We start from the raw sequence: 19,299 nt of genomic DNA, 5'->3' as shown, positions 1-19,299 counted from the left end.
TGCTATGCAAGTCATCAATTTTGCTGGTCCCTATAATCAGAACTTATGCTAAGAATTGCTGCCATTCTGAAAGCATCAGTGTTTGGGTTGCTATAACATTTCTTATGAATCAGACCAGACTTTCACTTCAGAACAATGAGTAAGAATATCTTCTAGGAAGATACTGCTAATTATAAAAAAGATACAGATGTAGATTTTGTTTTATTATGAGTCAGAAGTGTATGTAAATTTTCTTTTATAGGAGTTAGACATTTATTTTCAACAATTAACCACTGAATTCATTTTCAGGAACAGGCTTGAATTGCTTAAGTTAATGTCATTACAGAAGTAACTCGAAAAGCCAATTCCACTTCCAAACTATAATTACCATCATTTTAATTTAATAGAGAAAGACATCTTCCTAGACTTTTTTGGGTGGATGCCTGGTTTTAAAGCAGCCAACTTTACCCTAACCCACGTGCAAGACAGTTCTCCAGGTGGCCTTGGACCAATCCAGTTCTCTCTCCCTTTCTTGCTTGTCATTCTTAACTGCTGACTCTATTGGGAATGCAATATCCTGCGATAGGAGGAACTACTTGAAAGCCCGGGCCTTGTTCCTGTCCCTTCTAGGTAATGTAAGATCTTTGAGTTAGGGAAGAACTGCCTAGCACAGCCCAGGCTTTGTTCCTCTCTCCCCTGGAAGCAGGATGTCCTTCAAAGCTTTGCCTAGTGAGTTATGTGTGGCCACTGAGGTATACAACTTCTGTGTTTCCTCAGCTGTAGTGCAAGTGGACCACGAGCAGTCGAGACTCCATCTACCCCCCCCCCCAGGCAGCTTTCTTGAGTGTTGGGCTTCCAGCACAATGAATCCTTCCCTTCTTTTTTCCCTTGCTGCCTGTCTGCAAGTAATAAACCTGCTTCGTGTAACTTTTTGGGTGTGGGTGTGTTCTGTCTTGCTAGACTCAGACAAGTGGGTAGCCAGTGCCCAGCGAACCTGCTTCATACCATGTAGCCCTGGGAAAGCAGAAAGGGGCTTGCGGCTTGCCCTACATGGTGATATCAGTGTGACCAGAGGTGAGCTGAAGAGGATTGGCTGCTTCTTCCACTACTGCATCTCTAGTAAATCCCTTAGTTTTCTAGATGCTTTATGATCTGAATGTTAAAGAATGTCTAATTTTACAGACATCCTATATAGCAAAACAAGAGGAAGGAAAGTCTTTCAGCAACCATTAATATTGCACATAAAGAGTTTCATTGGTCTACTATTATTTAATGAAGACGAGCATCAATTTTACTACAGACTTCTTCCCCAAGATCTTTGACAGACCGTAGGCCCATTTTCCACTTTCATGTCTAGGAAAATACAAGTAAAACACTTTTGAGGGCATAGAAAACAACAACAGAAAATTCTTGTTAAGGCATATCAGTATCGGGCCGGGCGCGGTGGCTCACGCCTGTAATCCTAGCACTCTGGGAGGCCGAGGTGGGCGGATTGCTCGAGCTCAGGAGTTCGAAACCAGCCCGAGCAAGAGTGAGACCCTGTCTCTACCATAAATAGAAAGAAATTAATTGGCCAACTGATATATATAGAAAAAATGAGCTGGGCATGGTGGCACATGCCTGTAGTCCCAGCTACTCGGGAGGCTGAGGCAGCAGGATTGCTTGAGCCCAGGAGTTTGAGGTTGCTGTGAGCGAGGCTGACGCCATGGCACTCACTCTAGCCTGGACAACAAAGCGAGACTCTGTCTCAAAAAAAAAAAAAAAAAAAAAAAGGCGTATCAGTAGCGAGGGAATCTACAGTGCCCTTTTTAGGGTCATATGACTAAGGCAGTTTCCAAAACCTTTGCAGGGAAGGTGACCAAGAATTTATCATGCAAACCAGGACAAGGCTAAGAGCAAAACAGAGTGCTCTTAATAATTACACCAGAACACCAGGTGTAAGTAAATCAGGAGTGGCAAACCAAGACACACAGTCACCCTATACTGTAAATACATCCTTGGTGTCTCTAAGGATGAGGGCAAGTCAGGCATTCTGTATATTATTACTCCCTTCAATTTGGAGGACTTACTGCAATAGAGTTTTGCCCTGAAAGTTTGCAAGGCTGGAAGTTTGCAAGCTTGCAAGGCTAGAAGGAAAGCCTGTGTACCCTAGAAAAGAAATAGCTCATGTGTTCACCCTTTTAAAGGTAACTGTAGTTTGGCCAGGCGCGGTGGCTCACACCTGTAATCCTAGCATTCTGGGAGGCCGAGGTGGGCGGATTGCTCGAGCTCAGGAGTTCGAAACCAGCCCTAGCAAGAGTGAGACCCCCATCTCTACTATAAATAGAAAGAGGTTAATTGGCCAACTAATATAAATAGAAAAAATTATCCGGGCATGGTGGCGCATGCCTGTAGTCCCAGCTACTCAGGAGGCTGAGGCAGCAGGATTGCTTGAGCCCAGGAGTTTGAGGTTGCTGTGAGCTAGGCTGACGCCACGGCACTCACTCTAGCCTGGGCAACAAAGCGAGACTCTGTCTCAAAAAAAAAAGGTAACTGTAGTTTGAAATGGGTGAATTGCAGAAGGTTAACAGACTTTTTTTTTTTTTTGCCATGTTTATCTTTTTAAGAATTTTATGCTTTTCCTAGGGCATATATGCAAAAGCCTCCCCTCCCCCCACCATCTTCAGAAAACAGATATTTCCTGAACTTATGCGTACAACTCCATCTTTTTTTTCCTACTGAATTAATTTTTTGCTCTCAACTGTGGTAAAATACACATATAAAATTTACCATCTCAACCATTTTAATTGTACTTTAATTGTTCAGTAATATTAAGTATATTCCCACTGTTGTGCAACAGATCTCTAGAATTTTTTCATCTTGCAACACATTGAAACCCTGTATCCACTAAACAAAACTTCCCCCCACCTCCCTCCAGTCATTGGCAACTACCTTTCTACTTTCTGTTCTATTATTTTTACTACTTTAGATACTTCACACGAGAGGAATCATACAGTATTTGTTCTTTTGTGACTGGCTTATTTTGCTTAGCATAATGTCAAGGTTCATCCACATTGTACATTTGACAGGATTTCCTTCTTTTTTAATGCTGTATATATTCCATCGTATGCATATACCACATTTTCTTTATCTATTCATCTGTTGATGGACATTTGGGTTGCTTCTACCTCCTGACTATTCCAAATAATGCTGCTATCAACATAGATGTGCAAATATCTCTTCAAGATCCTGCTTTGAATTCTTCTGGATATATACCCAGAAGTTAGATTGCTGGATCATATGGTAATTGTTTGCAGTTTTTCAAGGAAGCTCTGTACCATTTTCCATAACAACTCCATTATTTTACATTCTTACCAAGAGTACACAAGGGTTCTGACTCATCTACACCCTCCCCAAGTCTTGTTATTGTTTGTACTTCTGATAGTGGCCATCATGATGTGTGTGAGGTGATATCTCATTGTGGTTTTGATTTTCCTTTCCCTAATAATTAATGACGGTTGAGCATTATTTCATGTTCTTATTGGTCATTTGCATATCTTCTTTTGCGAAATGTCTATGCAAATCCTTGCTCATTTTTAAATCAGGTTATTTGTTTTTTGTTGTTGTTGAGTTATAAAATGTCCTTATATATTCTGGATATGAACCCATTATCAGATATGCAATTTATGAGTATTTTTTCCCATTCTATAGATTGCCTTTTTACTTTGTTAATTGCTTCCTTTGATATACAGAAGTTTTTAAGTTTGAAGTAGTCTCATTTCCATCTTAACCATCTTTAAATGCACATTCAGTAGTGTTAAGTATATTCATTCAACACTATCTTGAAGACCAGATGACTAGTATATTAATGAAAGAAATACTACCAGTTATTGATGCAACATTGAGTTTGAACATAGGCTTAGAGGCATTTGGATACGCTCCAAGATATTTAAAAGCAAGAGCAACAGTGGCACAGATTCTGCAGAATATGTAGAATTACCTAGAGTTTAGATTTTACCTTATCTGACAAGTTTATCTCCCTATTACCATAACAAATGTCTTCTATACCACTGAATAAATTGGGAGATTTAAGTTGACCACCTGTCTTGCAAAAAACCTTGACTAATGAGTAAATAAAGTTCAGACAGTTGTAAAGGTAAGCCAAAATAGCTCTATCAGTGTAGAAAATGTTATCATTTTATTATATATAATGGTATACAAATAATGCAAAATAATACTATACACTATAGACTATTAGATTACTAGTCCTTGGAAAAATATTTCTTAAAGAATATGAATGAATTCTAAGTTCTAGGCGGTTTAAACATTTTCCTTAAAATGTTCTGCATACGCTTTCTATATGATCAAACCATTAAGTAAAATATTTGATCTTCAGAAATGCAAAAGGATTTCCAGATATAGTAAAAATCTTTGTTTTCTTATGACTATAAAATATATTTTCTATATCACAAATTGATAGCAAGTAAGCATATCATATACTAGTAATGACAACTAAAGACTGGGGCAAACATACTCATTGAGAAGCCTTTATAAAAGAATACACAGTCATATTTTGAAATAAAATGTACTTATTTTATTTCAAAATATGCCTATGTTCAGTCAGGAAGTACCAGTCTGGACCCTGTGGCAGTTTCTGAAAGCCCTGAGTTCTGGATTGTCAGTGTTTGCTAAACATTTTGTTTATAATCCTTCCTTATAACCCTATAGAACTGCTAATTGATATAAACATAAAAAGATAGCTCAAAAATGTCAGACATGAAAAGACATTAAAATTACCAACAGGCTGCAATAAGAGAAACTTGTGTCTCTTGCTAGTACTTCAGTGATAAACATCATTATCAACCAAAGTAAGAATTTATTTGTCAAATAGCTCTCTGCAAAGACTGCTGAAGCACTCCCATACCAAGAAATGCACATCTATAAATATTACTGAATGCAGGCATTTAGAATAGTCTAGTTAAATTTTTAAAAAAGCTAATATGTATTAAAGCAAAATACTGCCTAGATATGAATGTTTTAGGGGATCGCTTGGCTGGTTGCAGGCTTGGGTTTCGTTTGTATATTCAGCACATAATCGTGACGGAAAGATGAGCGGACGGTGCGATTCATCAGGGGCTGAAGGGGGCGGAAGTTGTCCACCATTCTTTTCTCTTTCTCCCCCTCAGAAGTGAAAAGCAGGGTCCGAAATTGCTCAAGCTAGAAATAGAATCAGAAAGCATAAATTAGTTCAATAGAACACCAGCTTCCCTTGAGAATAAATGACTTTCATTTTTACAATTCTGAAACATTCGTCACGAGTTAGATATAGAAGGAGAACTTATTTCTGGGTCAAAATGCCTTCACCACTTGACAGGCAATAAAATGCCCCGTGGTCAGGCCGCATGTGGTGGCTCACGCCTGTAATCCTAGCACTCTGGGAGGCCGAGGCAGGCGGATTGCTCAAGGTCAGGAGTTCGAAACCAGCCTGAGCAAGAGTGAGACCCTGTCTCTACTAAAAATAGAAAGAAATTAATTGACCAACTAAAACTATATATACAAAAATTACCCAGGCATGGTGGCGCATGCCTGTAGTCCCAGCTACTCAGGAGGCTGAGGCAGCAGCAGGATGGCTTGAGCCCAGGAGACTGAAGTTGCTGTGAGCTAGGCTGATGCCATGGCTAAAAAAAAAAAAAAAAAAAAAAAAAAAAAAAATGCCTGGTGGTCACAGCAGGTGGTGAAACCAGCGGGGCACTTGGCATCCAAAGACTGGGAGCAAGGGCCCTGTTCCTTACATACTAGCCATTTAGCAAGGATAAGTTACTTCATCATTTTGGTTCTCAAGAACCTCATCTTTTTTTTTTTTTTTTGAGACAGAGTCTCACTTTCTTGCCTAGGCTAGAGTGAGTGCCGTGGCGTCAGCCTAGCTCACAGCAACCTCAAACTCCTGGGCTCAAGCGATCCTCCTGCCTCAGCCTCCCGAGTAGCTGGGACTACAGGCACAAGCCACCATGCCCGGCTGATTTTTATATATATATATATATTAGTTGGCCAATTAATTTCTTTCTATTTTTATGGTAGAGACGGGGTCTCGCTCAGGCTGGTTTTGAACTCCTGACCTTGAGCAATCCGCCTGCCTCGGCCTCCCAGAGTGCTAGGATTACAGGCGTGAGCCACCATGCCCGGCCAAGAACCTCATCTTTAAATGAGCAAAATAGCCAGCTTATAGGATAATCAAGGAAAGGCCTTATGCATAAAGTAATGGCACAAAAAAAAATGTGCATTTTTCTTTAACTAAATTATTAACATAAAAAGTATATTATTGATTGCTCACCGTGCCTGGGCATCGTGAGCAAAGCAATGCACATGCAGAGATCCTGAAACTTTTTATTTTTTTTTATTTTTATTTTTTATTTTTTGAGACAGAGTCTCACTTTGTTGCCCAGGCTAGAGTGAGTGCCGTGGCATCAGCCTAGCTCACAGCAACCTCAAACTTCTGGGCTCAAGCGATCCTCCTGCCTCAGCCTCCTGAGTAGCTGGGACTACAGGCATGTGCCACCATGCCCAGTTAATTTTTTCTACATATATCAGTTGGCCAATTAATTTCTTTCTATTTTTAGTAGAGACGAGGTCTCGCTCTTGCTCAGGCTGGTTTCAAACTCCTGAGCTTGAGCAATCCGCCCGCCTCGGCCTCCCAGAGTGCTAGGATTACAGGCGTGAGCCACCGCGCCCGGCTTCTTCAAACTTTTTAAACAGGGGGCCAGTTCACTGTCCCTCAGATCATTGGAGGGCCGTTGGAGAGTGCAGCCCTCATTCCACACATGCGCACTATGGGCCTGGGATGAGTCGGCTGCTAAGCAGGACAGGCAGTGGCGGCAAAAACACCCGGTGGGCCGGATAAATGTCCTCGGCAGGCCGCATGTGGTCCGCGGGTCGTAGTTTGAGGACCCCTGAACTGGTGGTGGGATGCTTCATGCTAGTGCTGTCCAAGAGAACTTCCTGCACTGATGGAAATGTCCTCTGCACAGTTCATTACGGTAGCCATAGGCCACATACGGCTACTGGGCACTTGAAATGTGGCAGTGAGACTGAGGAACTATATTTTTAATTTAATTAAACTTAAATTTACTTATATTTAATTTAATTAGTCAGGCCAGGTGTGGCGGCTCACGCCTGTAATCCTAGCACTCTGGGAGGCTGAGGCGGGCAGATTGCTCAAGGTCAGGAGTTCGAAACCCACCTGAGCAAGAGCAAGACCCCATCTCTACTATAAATAGAAAGAAATTAATTGGCCAACGAATATATAGAGAAAAAATGAGCCGGGCATGGTGGCGCATACCTGTAGTCCCAGCTACTCGGGAGGCTGAGACAGAAGGATTGCTTGAGCCCAGGAGTTTGAGGTTGCTGTGAGCTAGGCTGACGCCATGGCACTCACTCTAGCCTGGGCAACAAAGTGAGACTCTGTCTCAAAAATAATAATAATAATAATAATTTAAATGGTCACATATGGCTAGAGGCTAACGTATTGGACAGTGCAGCTCAATGCAAAAGGAGCAACCCAGAGCACCAAGGGCTTGTTCTCTGATGTGGCAAGAGCATCAGTCATAGCCCCTTGGCTTTCTGAGCAACCGTGTTATGCGACATTTCACTTCAAGCCAGCTGGAAAACTGTTCACGACATTTCCCCTGAGTCAATCCGGCTCACTGGAGCTCAGAAGACGACGACCTGGGGCACAGCAGACAAGCATGGGAAGAATTGTCTGGAACAAAGACATCAGACAGAGTGGCGCTGAAAAGGTAGGGCTAGGATGGGAGGCAAGCACGGGACACAGGGCTGTACTTGCAAATGACACATATGCCCTCCTCAATTAGGAAGCTGCACTAGTAGTTAATGTATATTTTTATTCAGCTAATGACAAAAGATTAGAAATAGCCCTAGACCAATAATAAATGACATTAGAGCTATGTCCTTAAAAATAATACTGAATATAACGTTTATTATCTACAGAACATTCCATGCATCACTGAGTGAAAAGAGCAACAAAATATACAGAATGATTCTACTTTGTTACAAAATTATGCATATTTATATAGATTAAAAAACAGAAGGATTTACCCACACAATGATTAATACCAAGTGGTAAGATTATAGGTGACTGGGATTTTAGATGACAGGTTGCGTTTTTGTTTTTTTTTTTACTAAATTTTCTGTGTTGAAATTTTATTTGCTAAGTCCTCCCACAGGCCACTGACCCTCTGATTGATTTATTTATTTATGTTTCATTGTTATGTCAATTTTTTAATATGAAGGACAGTGGCAGACTAAATGTATAGATCATAAAGCCCAGGCTTATGGGCAGTTAAGCTCTGTATTTTTGTCATTGTTTTTTGAGATAGAGTCTCGCTTTGTTGCCCAGGCTAGAGTGAGTGCCGTGGCATCAGCCTAGCTCACAGCAACATCAAACTCCTGGGCTCAAGCAATCCTTCTGCCTCAGCCTCCCGAGTAGCTGGGACTACAGGCATGTGCCACCATAAGCGGCTAATTTTTTCTATACATATTAGTTGGCCAATTAATTTCTTTCTATTTATAGTAGAGATGGGGTCTTGCTCTTGCTCAGGCTGGTTTTGAACTCCTGACCTCAAGCAATCCTCCCGCCTCGGCCTCCCAGAGTGCCAGGATTACAGGCGTGAGCCACCGCGCCTGGCCTGTCATTGTTTATAGTGGTTTGCATCATACTGATTTTTTAAAAAAAATATGTAATCTAATTTACTAGTTGCTTTCTTTAAGACTTCTGGTTTTGATTATAGTTAGAAAAGCTTCCTCCATTTGGGAGTATGAAAGGATTTTCCTTTGCTTATCCTAGTACTTTTATGGTGATAGTTTTTACATTTAATATATCTGGAATCTATTCTTGTGTAAGGTTTGAATGGTGGGTCCAATATGTTCCCCCAAATATCTGCTCAGTTGTTACCCCCAACTGCATGTACTAAATATTCTATCTTTTCCTCCCACTGAGCTGAGATGCTACCTTTATCATAAAATAAATTCTCATATGTATTTGGACATATTTCTGAACTTACTGTTTTCTTCCTGTGATGGTTAATTTTATGTGTCAACTTGATTGGGCCATGGGATGCCCACATAGATGGTTAAACACTATTTCTGAATGTGTCTGTCAGGGGGGTTTCTGGAAGAGATTAGCATTTGAATTGGTAGACTGAGTAAAACAAATGGCCCTCCCTAGCAAGTGGGCATTATCCAATCCATTGAGGGCCTGAATAGAACAGAAAGGCAGAGGAAGGGTGAATCTGCTCTCTGCCTGACTGCTTGAGTGGGGACATGGATCTTCCCTTGCCTTCAGAGCTCTTGGTTCTCAGGTGTTCAGACTAGCACTGGAACCTACACCACTGGTTCTCCAACTCTCGGGTCTTTGGACTACACAACTTGCTTTCCTGGATCTCCAGCTTGCAGATGGCAGATGGTGAACACTTCTCAGCCTCCATAATTGTGTGAGCCAATACCTTATAATAAATCTTTTTCTACATCTGAGCATTACCTATCCTATTGGCTGTTTCTCTGGAGAACCCTAACTAATGTATTTCCCTTGACTGATTTATTTATTCATGGGCCAGCACCATGCTACTTCATTATTGAGTCTAATCATATCCTCATTTTTCCATTTTAGAATTTTCCCTGGCTATTTGCATTTATTTTTTTTTTTTCTCATGAGTATAGAAGTAGCATATCTATTTAAACATCCTGTTGGTATATGTATTGGGACCACAATAAATATGTGGAGAATACACAATTCATGAAAAATAACAACTTAAGGAGAATTGACAATCAAAGGTGTCATTATGATGTGTTCCTATCAAATAATGTTATTAATTTTATTAATTCAAGTCTTCTTTTTTTGTTTTGAGACAGAGTCTCACTCTGTTGCCTGGGCTAGAGTGCCATGGTGTCAGCCCAGCTCACAGCAACCTCAAATTCCTGGGCTCAAGTGATCCTACTGCCTCAGCCTCCTGAGTAGCTGGGACTACAGGCATGCACCACCATGCCTGGCTAATTTTTTCTATATATTTTTAGTTGGCCAATAGATTTCTTTCTATTTATAGTAGAGACAGGGTCTCGCTTTTGCTCAGGCTGGTTTCGAACTCCTGACCTTGCGCAATCCGCCCGCCTCGGCCTCCAAGAGTGCTAGGATTACAGGCATGAGCCCTCGTGCCCAGTCTAATTCAAGTCTTCTTTTCTGTCCTTCAGGAACATTTTCAGTTTTCTTGGTATCTTTTCTTGTTAAATTTATACCACAGTATTTCATATTTTTGTTTCCCTTATTAATAGGGTTCTTTCTTCTATTATATCTTTGTATCATTATATCTTTAAACTAATTGTGATTTATATATGTCAAATATATTGATTTCTGTAAATTAATAATATACTCCACTGATTACCAAATTATCTTATTTTTGTAGCAGCTTTTTATTGTTTCTCTAATTTATTTTTTGTTTTCTAGTCTAATTGTATTGGCTACTTCCAGAATATAATTTAATATAAAATTAAAATGGTAATAATCCTTTCCATATTAAGCATACTATTTACTTTTTTTTTTTTTTTTTTGAGACAGAGTCTCACTTTGTTGCCCAGGCTAGAGTGAGTGCCGTGGCGTCAGCCTAGCTCACAGCAACCTCAAACTTCTGGGCTCAAGCGATCCTCCTGCCTCAGCCTCTCGAGTAGCTGGGACTACAGGCATGTGCCACCATGCCTGGCTAGTTTTTTTTCTATATATATTAGTTGGCCAATGAATTTCTTTCTATTTATAGTAGAGACAGGGTCTCGATCTTGCTCAGGCTGGTTTCGAACTCCTGACCTTGAACGATCTGCCTGCCTCAGCCTCCCAGAGAGCTAGGATTACAGGCGTGAGCCACCGCGCCAGGCTCATACTATTTACTTTTGAACTAAGATCAATCTTTTCTACCAAGTTAGGGTATTCATCTCTTTTTTATTAAAAATGTTTAGAAACTGAATGTTAAGTTTTGCAAATGTCTTTTAGGAATCTATGGAAATGATAATATGATTTTTCTATTTGGGCATGTTGATATAATGAATTATATTAATATCATTCTTAAAAATGAACCATCCTTGCATTACTGGATAAAGTATGTATTTCTTCTAAGGTATTGCTGGATTCTGTTTCTAAGATTTTCTTTTAACTTTATTTTTCTTTTATATTCTTCACAGCTATCAGTCTATAGTTTACTTTTTTGGGGGGTTTCACTCTTTGATGGGTGTTGGCATCAGTTATCCTGGTTTCATAAAAAGAATTTGGAAGTTCTGTTCTTGTGAAAATGCTTTGTGATCAATAAAAATCCCATAAAACAAGTACGAGCAAATATTATTGTAATTTAGTTAGATTATGAATTAAATAAGATTTTGCATATTGACATAGTAATCACCATTTAGACTTTGCTTCTAAGGGAAAAATAAACCTCAAGTTCAAAACAACTGAATTATATTAAAATTTCTGGACAGACATTGTTGGATTGTCTTTATCCTGAGATTCTATAATGAAACATCCTTTAGGATGTTAAAGGATTCTGAACACATCCATTTCCAGCCTTCATTCTTCCCTTTAAAACGGTCTTAATTTTTATAGAAAATCTACACAGTGCATGTATAATAAAACACATGCCATTGTCAAGTATGGAAGCAAAAAGCTTATGTCCTTTTGTGTTTTGAACTCTTCTCTCTAGTTTTTTGTTTGTTTGTTTTGAGACAGTCTCTCACTTCTGTTGCCCGGGCTAGAGTGCCATGGCATCAGCCTAGCTCACAGCAACCTCAAACTCCTAGGCTCAAGCGATCCTCCTGCCTCAGCCTCCCAAGTAGCTGGGACTACAGGCATGCGCTGCCATGCCCGGCTAATTTTTTTATATATATATTTTTAGTTGGCCAATTAATTTCTTTCTATTTATAGTAGAGATGGGGTCTCGCTCTTGCTCAGGCGTCTTGAACTCCTGATCTTGAGCAATCCACCCGCCTCGGCCTCCCAGAGTGCTAGGATTACAGGCGTGAGCCACTGCGCCCGGCCTCTTCTCTCTAGTTAATGTGAAACATCCCCAAATTCATGTCCAAACTGAGACAGACATTAGCACTCTTCAATAAAAAGGTATAGGCATTACAAGATGTTAAAACTGATGCCACAGTTGGAGCCCAGCCTTATTTTAAATGGGCAGACTAGATTTCCTCAGATGGAAAGTGGAAAGAACCTACCTGATCATGATCAACCTCTACTGGCTGCTTCTTAATGATCCAGGTGACGGACTCGGCGAGGGGCGGGGTAGTCAGAGAGCCCGAGTAGGTCCAGTAATCCGGGCAGGTGGGCATCAGACAGGAAGGATCAAACGACTCAAATTCCACAAGGGTGTCCTAGCCAAGAGAAGGGGTCACTGAATCATTATTTAGTGGTGAAAACCATTCTGGAATCTGATGACGAGGTGATGCTTCTCAGGGGGTATCCGGGGACAGCAGTGTCCCAGGGGAGCTTCAGGTACCTCTGGGCAGCTGCCTGAAGCATCACTGCTTGGGACAGAAGCCTGTGAGGCTTTGTTTCTGCAATTAACTGTGTATTTTTGATGCTCCTCAGTGGGCAAACAGCCAAAACTATTTTCTCCTTCAATTCTAGTGAGTTTATAGCAGGTGGTCGTCTCTGGCACTGTTGGGAGGTGTTAGATAGTAGCTGGCACACAAAGGAGGAGGCTTCCCTTTCTCAAGATAGACTGACAGACAACTGTTATTTGAAAATGAAACACAAATCAGGAGGAGCCAGAATCTTGGACTACAAGAGGAGAGAGGGAAACAGGAAGGCGAGGAATGGGAAAGAGGTGGGCACAGAGGTAAATAGAGTGGGGGTGAGGGGAGAATAAATACATGGATCTCCAGGGAGCAGCCCCTTGGAGATTCGAAATATTGAAGAATGACTCTTGGGGGCAGGACAAAGGTGTCCAAGGTGAAAGATATGGGTCATTGCTCTTTACTGTTGGACAAGTCAAGTTTCTGTAAATCTTTTTTTCTGCTCCTTGCAGAGGGTAGCTAGAGAAAAGAAGGCTGCTCTGAGTGTGTTCACAGGACCTAGAAGGAGCCAGTGTTGGGAAGAGAGGAGGGGACAGCAGGATGTTCCTGAGTCCTTGAGTCCTCGGCAGCATGGCAGCAAAACCAGAAAGCTCAGTGTCCACCAATGCAATCGTTTCTCTCCCCTGCAATGTGACCCAGAGTTTTTTGGTTTTTTTTTAAGAGACGAGGGTCTCACTCTGTTGCTCAGGCTGGACTCCAACTCCTGGGCTTATACAATCCTCCTGCCTCAGCCTCTAGAATAGCTGGGACTACAGGCATATGCCAGTGTACCCGGCTGTGGGGGTTCTCTTAACACAAGCATTGTAAATGACAACTTTCTTTCTTTCTAAGGCAACGTTTCAAAGAGAACCTGAATACATTTCACCTAATTACACCTCCTGATTCAAAGTGCCTTGGTAATGTCTCCATTCTGAGATTGAAGCATAAAATATATTTCAAGTGATTTAGGAAAAACAAATATATTACCTTGTGCTTAATTGATGGCAGAGTATTCACCAATTTCTGTAGCTCTTTATGATGTTTGCCTAGCTAAAGAGCAATCAATGAGAACATATTATAAACAGTGGACATCTCACTGTAGAAACTGTAACAGAATATGAATTGAAATTAACCACCTGGTGGTTACATAAAAACAAACCACGAGAGTGAAACTACACTTAAAGTGGTAATTTAGAATTTTATAAACATCACTGAATTAAATTAGAGAACAAATGAGTAGGCTATTGGCCGACAAGGTCAGCATGCCTGCAGGGAAAGGTGTTCCTGCTCCATTTAAGCATCAGTTCTTAAATTGAAATTAAAATTAATTAAAATTTAAATAAAATTAAAAATGGTTCCTCCATTGCAGTAGCCACATTTCAAATGCTCAATTGTCACATGCGGCTTGTGACTACAGTATTAGACTGTGCATTTTTATACCTTTTAAAATATATTCCTAATAATCTTGTATTTCAATCATTGTCCATCTTATCAATATACTGATCCTATTGATCCAAACATTCTTAAAGTAAATAATATTGTAACGTACACAACACATCATTTAAAGTTGGTGAGATTTGTTTGTACCTTTAAAAATACTCCTATCACAGCCAAACCATTTTCTTCCAGTGCTGCATCCTCAAAGGTTTCAAATTTGACTGCATTCCAATGCACCAAGTGCAGCTGAAACACCATTAACAGAGGGTTAACACATGACCATGTGGGATTGTGCCAAAACAGAATGACAGCTTTATTCATCCTATGATATTTAAACACATTTCCTCACTCAAAATAAAGCCACTGAGAAAAGCATAGGACAATCTGGTGCCAAATGAGATAGAAATAAAGAACAGGAAGAAATTTATGCAAGAGCAGCAATTAATATTTCTTTGGAATAGAGGGTTTTACTTGCGAGGAAAATAAAAGAAAATGCATATAACAAAGTGAGTAGCATTTCAGTGAGGGATCAATGTTTGTCCATTCCCTTCTTGATTTGCATAAAATACTAACATCCAAAATTATTTGCATCTGAAGGAGAGAATATATTTATACTGAGATAAATAGATTCTCCCTATGGAAATTATGCAGGAGTTAAAGATAAATTTCTTCTTTGAAGAATAATCACTTAAAATGTGCTTTTATTTTTAACATAACATTTAAAACCAGAGAAAATGTTGTAAGCAGAAATATATTTCCTTAAGATCTCCCTATATTTCCCCACAAATGATTCCTCATCCATCATTCATGAATGCGTTATCACCCAGCATTCCAAGTGAGACACTTAAAGGTCATGGTTAACTTTGCCTTCTCCTCTCCTGCAGGGGATCCTACCTAATATATCTTACTCTTTCTCTCTATTTCTATTGCCACAGCCTTTATTCAGGCTCCCACCATCTCGCACTTGGGTTAATCCGACCTGTGGCCCTGCATTATTACCTTAGGCTATCATTTGAGTCTACCTTAGAATTCTGGAAGAATCAGTTTCAGAATCTCAAGGTTCATTTCAGCTATATTATTTGAGATGACAGATGTTATCATTTTTACATGTTTAAGCTGAGAATGATCAAATACACCCCTGAGAGAGCTATTTTGCATTTATAAGAATCACTGGATTCTTCCTGGTAATTTCCTTCTTTTTTATATTATTTTTAAATTTTTTATAGAGATGAGGTCTTGCTATGTTGCCCAGGCTGGCCTTGAACTCCTGGCCTCAAGCAACCCTTTCGGCTTGGCATTCCAAAGTGCTGGGAATATAAGTGTAGCCACATGTCCAGCCTCTTCCTGGTAATTTCTTTCTTTCTTTTTTTTTTTTTTTTGAGACAGAGTCTCGCTTTGTTGCCCAGGCTAGAGTGAGTGCCGTGGCGTCAGCCTAGCTCACAGCATCCTCAATCTCCTGGGCTCCAGCAATCCTCCTGCCTCAGCCTCCTGAGTAGCTGGGACTACAGGCATGTGCCACGAAGCCCAGCTAATTTTTTCTATATATATTAGTTGGCCAATGAATTTCTTTCTATTTATAGTAGAGATGGGATCTCACTCTTGCTCAGGCTGGTTTCGAACTCCTGACCTCAAGCTATCCACCTGCCTCGGCCTCCCAGAGTGCTAGGATTACAGGTGTGAGCCACCGCGCCTGGCCCTCTTCCTGGTAATTTCTTACAACTAGAAAACCTTAGAATTATCTCCACTTCTGTACAGTTGTCGCTGTTCCTGACCTTCTCAACATACCTCTGCTGGGTAACATTTGCTGTCCACGGTGTGCTCGGAGCCCCAGGCATCGATGGCCCCCCAGTGAAAATGAAACTGCTTCAATCGGTAGTTGTGTTCCAGGGGTCCTCCCTCGATCACTAAAATGGCACATCCGAAAATTCAGGACATGGTTATTTATGCTGTGGGGGAATGCGGGTGAAAGGCCAAATCTGTATGGGAACTGTCTTAAATGGTATACCTGTATTACATACAAGTGTTCATAAATTTGATTTCCATGTGGTCAATGCATGTATAAGGGCAAGAGTGAATGACACCACAATTTGAACACATACCAACCTACGTACAATTGTTAAAGGCCGATTCTTGACTTATTTTTATATTTATTATGTCCAGTTTTCTTTTGTGTGCAAATGCAAATTTCTCTCAGCATATTTATCCAACCCAATTGCATAATACTAAAATATGGGGGCAAATGGTTCTTTCTTTTTTATACATGGATACTTTGCTTTTCAATTTTTAAAGATACTAGTGGTTTCTTTCCCTTTCATTGAAATGGAATAGGAAATTTGCAAGTCAAAAATTAGCACCTGGGAGATATTGGCCAAAGGGAACAAAGTTTCACTTAGACAAGGGAAATATCTTTTCCAGATTTATTGCACAACATGGTGAACATAGTTAATAATAATATTTTGCATATTTCAAAATGGCTAAGAGAGTAGATTTTTTATTGATTGATTGATTGAGACAGAGTCTGGCTCTGTTGCCTGGGCTAGAGTGCCATGGAGTCAGCCTAGCTCACAGCAACCTCAAACTCCTGGGCTCAAGCGATCCTACTGCCTCAGCCTCCCAAGTAGCTGGGACTACAGGCATGTGCCACTATGCCCGGCTACTTTTTATATATATATATATTTTTTTTTTTAGTTGTCCAGATAATTTCTTTCTATTTTTAGTAGAGACGGGGGTCTCACTCTTGTTCAGGCTGGTCTCGAACTCTTGACCTTGAGCAATTCACCTGCCTAAGCCTCCCAGAGTACTAGGATAATAGGCATGAGCTACCGCGCCTGGCCGAGAGATTTTAAATGTTCTCACTACAAAAGAATGGTACGTGAGGTGATGGATATGTTAATTGCTTGATATAATCATTCCAGAATGTGTGTGTGTGTGTGTATATATATATATTTTAAAACATCACATTATACCCCATAAATTTATGTAATTATTGCCAATTTAAAGAATGCAAAAATTATCACCCATCTTTTTTTGGGCAGAATGAACAATGTGAGCCATCCACACAATTTACCTCTGGTCTTGCCGTGTTGGATAATAAATACGTTTTGTTTAGACTAGACTTTTCTGGTACTAGTGAAATCAATCCATTATAGGCAAAATATTCAGATAAAGAAAGTTTTTACAGTCACCCTTTTTTCAGGCTTTGAGTTGTGTTGACTTTTTTTTCCTTGAATTTGCTGAGGCATATTAATTCGTCTTTTCTTCTATCTGGTCAGCCCCAGCGATGTCTATACATGGTCACACCAACATAGCAACACTAAAACCATCCATCTCATCCATCTTAATGATGTTTAGAGTTTATTGCATCATTAGTTGAATTTTATGTGTACAAATGATCGAGTACAGCAATCCTGCAAACCAAATATACTGGACACACATCATGCAATGGTCTGCTATGTATTTTAGCAGCTTTTGAGAAATTCTTACATAATTTCCTCCAAAAAAAGTTTTGTAAACGGTGAATGAAGAAATCAATGACCACTTCTCTTTGGGGGAGAGGGGAGGTGCAGAGAATAATACTATCTGATTTGCTAAGTTAATAGGAGGAAGGTACTAAAATGCACTGAAATAAAAATAAAATATCTTCCAAAAACTCTTATTTTTCTATGCCAGCTCTATATTGTAGCATGATTTTGGCAAATAGTTCTGGTCCCAAGTTAAGTGATCAGGACAGAGAAAAGGCAACTTTTCTCTCCTATCCCTAGAACAACACTGGCAACATTTCCTGGACCTTTACTGTATGTTTCCTCCAAAGATGATGAGCATGGCAGGAAGGATATGTCACCCATGGGTGGCTGTAAGGAAAGGGGATGTGTAGAATTGGTCTTCAGGTGTGTTTTGATTCACCCATACAGCACTGATTCACATAATATTAAACACATTTTTAAATTCGTTGCCAACATTTAAAGCTAGACAATTTCATATAAAAATCTCTATTTCCAACTTAACTTGTGAAAATGAGACAACCTGGCCACAATGAGTGCACAATCCTACTGGGTGACAACAGGTGGGAGAAACGGCTGTCCCCTTTAGAGGGGCATGCCAGTTCTTCACCATTGCCACTGCTGCCACTCCCCTCAAATACCCCTAGCCTCAGTCTCATTACCTACCTGGCCTATAGGTGCATCTGCACTGTGACCCCTGGGAGAGGAGAGGTTAGAGGACCAGGAAGCTAACGTGGACACTTGCTAGCTGCAAAATCATTAAGTCCCTACCATGTGCTGGGCACCATACCTATATAATAAGTCATACATGCTCCCGGGAGAGGTGGGACGGGGAGGTATTCTACTGTAAAATGTGGTTGAGAGCATGTATTATACTTTGTAGGAAAAGGCCCTCAGTTTGAATCAGTTGACTGTGTCATTAGCCATGTGTGCTGGCAGTTTCTAAATTGGTGCCCAATGATCGCCATCTCCTGGTATTCAAAAACTTGTGTAATCCCCTCCCCTGAGGCAAAAGTGATGGGATGTTACTTTCGGGATTAGGATACAAAGAGACACTGGCTTCTACCCTGCTTGCCCTCTCTGAGTTCACTCACTTGCTTGGTCTGCTGCAGCCAGCTGCCATGCGTGAGCTGCCCTATGGAGAGGCCCACAGCAAGGAAACAAGCGTGGGCTCTGGCCATCAGCTACCCAGGAATGAAGGCCCCCAGAGAAACTAAATCCTGCTAACAGCCACTTGAGTTTAGAAGAGTATCCTTTGCCAAAGGAGCCTTGAGATGAGACTGACATCTTGATCACAGTCTTTTGAGAGACACAGAGCCACAGAGCCCAGCTAAGCTGTACCCAAATTCCCAGTCCATGAAGCATGCTCTGCAAAATTCTCCACGAATCAGCTCTTGCTTACCTCTGGACTTAGTTTTCTGCCACCTTCTTACATTTTTTTAATTTTTTTGAGACAGAGTCTCGCTTTGTTGCCCAGGCTAGAAAGTGAGTGCCATGGCATCAGCCTAGCTCACAGCAATCTCAAACTCCTAGGCTCAAGCAATCCTCCTGCCTCAGCCTCCCAAGTAGCTGGGACTACAGGCATGCACCGCCATGCCCCGCTAATTTTTTCTCTATATATTAGTTGGCCAATGAATTTCTTTCTATTTATAGTAGAGAGGAGTAGAGACAAGTAGGCTGAGGAGTAGTACTTGGCCTCCCAGAGAGCTAGGATTATAGGCGTGAGCCACCACCCAGCCTCTAAGCTCCTTAAAGGCAGAGACCATCTCTTCCTCTTTGTATTCTGAGCACCTGGCAC

The 19,299-nt window shown here is 40.7% G+C and overlaps 1 protein-coding gene across 3 annotated transcripts in view; it reads right to left on the bottom strand.

Annotated features, from left to right (window-relative positions):
* Positions 1 to 2,755: 2,755 nt before the first annotated feature.
* The window catches only part of CA5B (carbonic anhydrase 5B), a 41,290-nt gene continuing 24,746 nt past the window's right edge, over positions 2,756 to 19,299 (bottom strand). For all 3 annotated transcript variants that reach the window (XM_012784756.3, XM_012784757.3, XM_075999556.1), the window contains exons 4-8: positions 15,787 to 15,905; positions 14,152 to 14,247; positions 13,552 to 13,614; positions 12,226 to 12,381; positions 2,756 to 5,175 (exon numbers count right to left, since the gene is read on the bottom strand). In XM_012784756.3, coding sequence (XP_012640210.1) covers positions 4,996 to 5,175; positions 12,226 to 12,381; positions 13,552 to 13,614; positions 14,152 to 14,247; positions 15,787 to 15,905 — 614 coding nt within the window. In that variant the 3' untranslated portion in view covers positions 2,756 to 4,995. The remainder of the gene's footprint in view (positions 5,176 to 12,225; positions 12,382 to 13,551; positions 13,615 to 14,151; positions 14,248 to 15,786; positions 15,906 to 19,299) is intronic.

Source organism: Microcebus murinus, chromosome X (genome assembly GCF_040939455.1).
Source record: "Microcebus murinus isolate Inina chromosome X, M.murinus_Inina_mat1.0, whole genome shotgun sequence".
NCBI classification, from domain to species: domain Eukaryota; kingdom Metazoa; phylum Chordata; class Mammalia; order Primates; family Cheirogaleidae; genus Microcebus; species Microcebus murinus.
This window is presented reverse-complemented; position numbering and strand designations above follow the sequence as displayed.